General features: G+C 35.3%; 1 protein-coding gene across 1 annotated transcript in view; it reads left to right on the plus strand.

The window, feature by feature from the left end:
- Nucleotides 1–7456, plus strand: part of LOC106883548 (vascular endothelial growth factor receptor 2) — a 306024-nt gene that overhangs the window by 199518 nt on the left and 99050 nt on the right. Inside the window, exon 3 of the mRNA XM_052968063.1 lies at nt 4717–5001. Coding sequence (XP_052824023.1) covers nt 4717–5001 — 285 coding nt within the window. The remainder of the gene's footprint in view (nt 1–4716; nt 5002–7456) is intronic.

Raw genomic sequence — 7456 nt, forward strand, 5'->3', positions numbered from 1 at the left:
GAAGAACAGTAGAGGGAAGAATGAGAGGGGGAGATAGATATAGAGATAGAGAGAGTCGCGTTAGAAAAATAGTTAAAACTTACTGTATAAAGGTTAACGCGTGCGTTCTGTCGTGATACAAACAATATATGAGTATATGCATATATATGTACATGTATGTACATACCTTCATCTACACGTACATATAGATACATAACTGGGTACATGACGTGGCAAAAGAACATGGACAAAATGATAAACAAGGTACAATAAACAAGCAAGCCACATAGAAACATCTCCTTCATCAGCTGCCACCATTAAAACACCATACCAGATCTATGAGGTTACCCTGGGTTTTATGTCCATAAAGTGCTTAGCTTTTCAGTTTCTTCAGACCCTAACCACATTAGGGTCCGAAGAAACACCATAAAGCCAAGTGCTTTATGGACATGAAACCCAGAGTAACCCCATAGACCAGCCATAACTATCTTTACCTAATTATTCTACTGCTCTATAACTTAAGAGAGTGCTTCTCATTTGGATTTATGAGTTACTGACAATATATATGCATAAATGCACCTGTGCCAGTGGTACATAAAAAGCACCCAGCACACTCTGTTAAGTGGTTGGCATTAAGAAAGGTATCCAGCCATAGAAACCATACCATAAGTGACAATTGGAGTCTGAACATCTCCCAGCTGGTCAGCTCCATGTCATACCATCCAACCCATGCCAGCACGGAAAGCAGACATTAAACGATGATGATGATGATATACCACCTTTGATATATATAAGGAAACTGAGAGAAGCCTGTCATATCTATGCATTTGTGTGTGTGTTTCTGTTTGCCTCCCACAAGTTTGACAGCTGGTGTTGGTGTGTTTACATCCCCATAACTTAGCAGTTCAACAAAAGACACTGTTATGACAAGTACCCGGCTTTAAAAGAATAATAAAGTACTGGGGTCAATTCTTTCAACTAAAATTTCTTCAAGGCAATGCCCCAGCATGGCCACAGTGTAATGACTAAAAGAAGTAAAAGATAACAGATGAAATATATATATATATATATATATATATATATATATATATATATATATATATATATATATATAAGATTAAGATAGATAGGATGATAATTTTGGTGTTACTTTGGGAAGCACTCACACAGATGGCAGCTGTCTGTAAATTGCAAAAGGAGAATGTCCTTGTGGAAACTGATTATTTAATGTACTGTTTTTGTAAATTGTTCCAATGAAACCACTCCCTGGACTGATATGTGATATACGTTATGCAGCATGCATGACTAAACCATTGTTACCATACATGTCTAAAGACATACTGTATGAATAGTCAGCATGGAGTTGTTGAAACAATTGTCGACCTGAAATAGAAATATTATTGTTTGTGTGTGTGTGTCTGAAGGCAAAATGTAATGGTTATATGGTAAGGATATAATAACAATTGTGACAATGATGAAATATATTTAGAGGAGGAACTTCTTATACATTATTTCAGGATATTGAAATTTTTATAAGAAGCAATAGAAGAGTGAATCCTACCCTGTTATTTACCCATCTACCTTCAGCTAACATGGGTGGCTTCTAACTGGTTGCTCAAAATATCAGAAGTAGCAATCACATATCCTTCAAAATCACACCCTACCATCTTAGATTAGTAAAGACACATTAGACAATGCAGTCCTAGTTATACTGTTTTGCAAATAAGGTGAGGTGGTCATGGTTGGGATATTCTCTTGATTAGTGCTAGGGTTAAACAGGAACAACAAGAACAGTCAATTATTTTTTTGCTATGGTTTTGTTGAATCAATACTAGACCAGCCCTTCACCACCATTAACGCCACAACAATAACATTGGTATCAATGCTTTAGAGTCAGAAATTTGTGCAAATAATTTAACTTGCTGTGGGAATATTTATTGTATAACTCTAACAAAAAACAGGTTTCCTTCCATCCACTATTATACAATTAATTATTGATTATCAGTTTAATTGTCGTTATGTAGACACAATGTCTGTTTAGGTTAAGGTGCTTGACTAACGATCTAAGTTTAAACATTACCGCTCCCACAATTCTCTTATCTACCCTAACTAGATATGCCACTTTGTGTGCTCAGTATTGTTTCATTCCTTAAACCCAGGTTCCATTCTTATTTCATGGTTGAAGGATTTACAGGAAATGCATATGGTGGAGCAATTAATTATTTGAAGGGTGTGTTTGAAATTGGATATAGCTATAATTAACAACATATATTGGATTAAAACAAAAACAACCTTAGATTGAAATAAAAGGTCAAAGGGGCTACTTGCAGACTGGAATCCACATCTTCTGTACCCATGACAGTTATGCTAACCACTATAATAAAGTAGTCTTTAGCTTCTCTGCCAAAGGTTACCTTAGATAAGAAACTTTAGTTTCACAAATGAGAAACCTAAGTCTGTTTACATCATGTAGATGCTTCAATGTAGATGCTTCAATGTAGATGCTTCAAGAAGATCTGAAATGTATTGCTTTAAAGGCTAAGTTTATAAATAGATAGAGTTATAAATAATAACTTCTGCAAGCGTCTTCTACTACAGCCCTGGGCTGTTTAAAGCCTTGTAAGTGAATTTGGTAGACAGAAACTGAAACAGCACTTTGTACTAGGTAGACAGAAATAAGCACTTTGTACCAGTCATTAAATTAATAGCATTTAATTAAAAAAATACCTTTTTTTGGTCACACAAGAGGCACTAGACAATAAAAATAAAGACATACATCTGGTATGTACGAGGGGGTGCTGAAAAGTTTCTGGCTTTAAGGGTATCTCGAAAGGCCTGGCTGGAGACCCAACCTTCCTAGTTCTTTTACAGGGCTTAAAAAAACTGAAGGACCACTGCAATAAGTGTGTGAATCTGAGAGGGGAATATGTTCAATAAAATCACAATTAACTGATGCTCCTGTATTTTCTCTTACTCGAAGCCAAGAACTTTTTAGCACCTCCTCATATACCTTGTCAACCCCCTTCTCAATGTATACATAATTTAGCAAAAAGCAATGAAAACCTTGAAAAGAATAATTTACTAGTCAGTAGTTCTGTAGTTTTGGTTAATCAATCGATCAACTGATGGATTGATTAAACATGCAAACCCCAATGTGCAATGGATGCATTGTACTAAACTATTTGAAACACATGTAAGCAACATGAATCATTGATAGTGCATCTTCATTCTTTGTTTTTTCTATGTGTATGTATGTAAGTATATTTGTATGCATGTATATATGTAAGTATATTTGTATGCATGTGTGTATGTTTGTGTGTATTCTTGTCATGATATCATATGATGGTTGCAAATGACCAGCGCCTTCATATAAGCAAAGTTGTCCATCACAATCATGTCTGTTTGAAAACAGGTGAGGTTGGCAACAGGAAGAGGCTTTGGATAGAGAAAATCTGTTTCAGTGAGTTCCATCTGAGTCATGGAAAAGTAGATGTGAAAATGATGATGATGATAATATTAGATTTAAAAAAACTTTGGAAATGGGCAAAAGTTTGACAGTTACCTGTGGTACACAAACCCATGTCGCTTCTGTAGTCTTTGATCTTTTCCTATCTAAAAGCTTTTATCACATGCTATGATGTATAACTGTATCCAATTCAAGACTCACCCTTAAAATGATTTATTTCACATCTCCAAGCTTCTCTGATGTAAATGAATGCTAGAACAAATAAACCATCCCACTCATTGACAATCATAAACATGGTTGTAAACTTGCAGCATCAAAAAAACCTACATCCAAAGTGATTTTATGACTACTGCTAAATAGAGAATCACAATTCAGTTCTTTGCCTGATGAATGTTGTTGTTTATATTTTTATTGCTTTATTTAAGGGGGTCAATGCTGTATGCATGGTAGATGTAGGTCTTTAAAAACCTGTTAGATCAATGTAGTTAATGTTGGTCAATAGCTGCAGGCAAACATTGATAAGAATGCCATTCCAGAAGGTGGAACTCTGAGGAAGAATAACTGCATAGAGTTGTTAGCAGGGAGCCAATGGTGGATGGATAATATAGATGACAGAAGAATGAGAGGTGACTGAGTGAAAGGTACCTGATTACCACCAAGAATTTTGTTGACACAGCACTTTTGAAATGTTTGATTGACAGGGATTGGCCTGGTCTTGTACCTCCTATATTCAAGTACCTTTCATCCTTCTGTCACCTATGTTGTCCACACCCACTCACCCTCCATGCCCATACTAACAGCTCTATAGAGTCCCTCTTCCCCAATGTACTGATCTTCTGGAATTGCCTTCCTGACAATGTTTTTTCTGTGTATGTTAATTCACAAGTTCAAGACTAACATTAACAACCAGGTAACCAATTTGGTAGATGGAAGACTACTGTGTGGGAGCCTGACAAAGGAATCCTTCCTTGTTCTTTTAGTTACCACTTTCTAATGTTTTGATGAAAAGGGAAGGGGTACATTGGATTGCATAATGAAATCCTGAAAATAATATGGATTAGTCATGGTTGGAACATCACAGGACAAAAATCTGCTCAAACAAGGCAGACCTGGGGATTAAACAACAACAATATTCAGAATGTAACATTTAAATACATGCACCTACATTGTATTCATCTTCCTTGTATACAACAACAGACTGATGTTTTGAAATCATTGATAAAGTTATTAATGTCTCCACTTGTTTACCATTCTTCTTGTCTCTTTTACAGAAAAGCCACACTGCTCCATACCACCAATGCCATTAATGGTCAATGTATTAACTCACTTTAACTGTTCGGTCAATTATGCTGGACTGAATGCCCCACATCTGGAATGGTACCATGGACCAGATATAATGGACACAGACAGCAATATAACCAGTTCCACAGTGTCATCAACACTGACCATTTCTGCAACCAGAGACAAAAATGGACATATCTTCACCTGTTATGCCAAATATGAGGAACAAACCTTCACTACATATTGTCAAACCATTCCACCCCTCAGTATTTACTGTAAGTATTCTCTATTCACTGGTCCTTCGGTACCTTAAGCTTTGGGTGGCTGTCCTAACATGGTAGTAGATCTGGTCTCTCAATCTGCTAGAAATAACAGCTAAATCTCCTTCACACAACAGTATACTGCTTTAAAGATGAAGAGTGGATAGTATTGTTCTTGATATTAAAAAAAAAAATGAAATTACTATTGAGATCAAGACTGCATGATCACAGAACTCATTTGATCATTGGTCTGCTGAGTTAGGGTTGGCCTAGGGCTAAACAACAGCAAAACAACAACACTGATCTTTGGCTGTTGTTCAGTGGAGTTTCTTCTGTTGTAAGTATTCAGAGTAGGTCTTTGTTTCCTTTCTCGCATAGAAATGGAGTAACAACCACTACCACAGCAACCACTACTAAAAACATCACCACCACTTTTACTATCACTAGAACCTGACCACCCCTATCACCACTACAACCACTACTGCTACCACCACAACCACCACTACCTCCACAATCAAAATTACCATCATCAGAGTGACCATGACTACCACCAACACCTGTACATCACTACCTCACCACCACCGTCTATCATTTATTGCTACTGAGAGCTGTTGTTTGGAACATAACTTAAGCAAAAAAGGTTCTGAAATAAAACCAATAATGAAAAAAAAAGAGGTTTAAGTTTAAATTTGGACATTTCTAAAGTGAGATATTTTGTATAATAAAAGCAGAGGTGGGGGTGCCAGTTTGTACCTAAAGGGTTAATCTAACACAGTCTACTGAACAGAAAAATATTTGCTGTAATCGGATACTTAATACAAACCAGGGAGGGAGCAGGAGGGATATGGTTTGTGTTTTAAATATAGGAGGCAGAAATTGCAGTTTTAAATATATTGAAACATAAAATAAAATATTGGTTGTAGGCATTTCTTTGTATGAGATGAACTTTGCTGAATATTCATGGAACTGTGTTATATATTCTAAAACCAAGTGTGTGTATGTGTAGAGGTATAGTAAAGTGAAGTGGGGTGGATGTCAATATGATTACTTGTATGTATTTACTGGTATGAGTTGCCAGATTATTTCCTCTTATATCCTACTTTATTGATCTTTAGAAATATTAAAACCACAAGAAAAAATTAATAATAATAATGATAATAATGATAATAATAATACAAATCTGGATTCTTCTTTTCTCCATTCTCTATTTATAAGTTTTGACAGATTTGACAAAAGTAGAAAAAAAAAGACGTTTTAAATGAATGCACTTTCCTCAGTGGTCAGGAATGGCTTCATTTTATGTGATATTGTTTTAATGTTGTGGCTGGCATGTGTGTGTATACAAACACACACACACATATACGTATATATATATTGATATATATGCATACACACAAACACACACATATGTATATATATATATATATATATATATATATATATATATATATATATATATATATATATATATATATATATATATATGTGCATATATTAGTTGTCTAGTAAGTTTTTAAAAGTCAGAAATATACTGGTACTTGTATATTAGGTAATAGGGTAGGTATGTTATTTATACAATTTAGTCTCATAGCTTTCCATTCATGTTACTAAATGGTTTCATGTTGAAGAACCCTTTAAGTGTAGAAAATTAAATCAATAATCATCAGGCAAAACTGAAAAGATGAGTATAGCTTGATCTCTTTATTGCCTGGCTTGGAGGAATATAGTATTTGAGGCATTGTTTTATGATCAGATGCCTTTCTTGATGCTCACTGTTACCTGTTTCTCATGTAAGGAATCTCTTATTCCACACAGATAATTTGTTGGCAGGAGAAACTGACAACACTGCTATCTGTACTGTACCAGTAGATGCAGGTGTAAACAACCATGCTTGCACATGCAATTATCTTCTTCCTGTTTTTGTCTACCAAATCTATTCACAAGATTTAAGTCTATAGTAGAAAACACTTGCACAAATTGTCACCCAATGAACTTAACCATAAACCACATGGTTTAAAACCAAATTTCTTAGTGGTAAAAAGTTTGCTTCCCACCCACATGGTTCAGGGTTTAGTCTCACTGTGTGGCACCTTGGTCTAATGTCTTCTACTATACCCTCTGGCTGACCAAAGACTTGTGAGTGGATTTGGTAGATGGAAACGGAAAGACGCCCATCATGTATCTATGTATTTATATATCTATGTGTGTGTGTGTCTATGTGTTAATATTTGTCCCCCACCACTCCTTGACAACTGGTGTTGATGTGTTTACATCCCTGTAACTTAACGGTTTAGCAAATAGATCAATAGAATAAGTACCAGGCATAAAAAGAAAATAAGTGCTGGGTTATTTGGTTCAACTAAAAATTCTTTAATGGGGTTGCCCAGCATGGCCGCAGTCTCATGACTGAAACAAGTAAAAAATAAAAGGAAAAGATATATATATATATATATATATATATATATATATA

The sequence above is a fragment of the Octopus bimaculoides genome, chromosome 5, assembly GCF_001194135.2.
Source record: "Octopus bimaculoides isolate UCB-OBI-ISO-001 chromosome 5, ASM119413v2, whole genome shotgun sequence".
Classification (NCBI taxonomy): domain Eukaryota; kingdom Metazoa; phylum Mollusca; class Cephalopoda; order Octopoda; family Octopodidae; genus Octopus; species Octopus bimaculoides.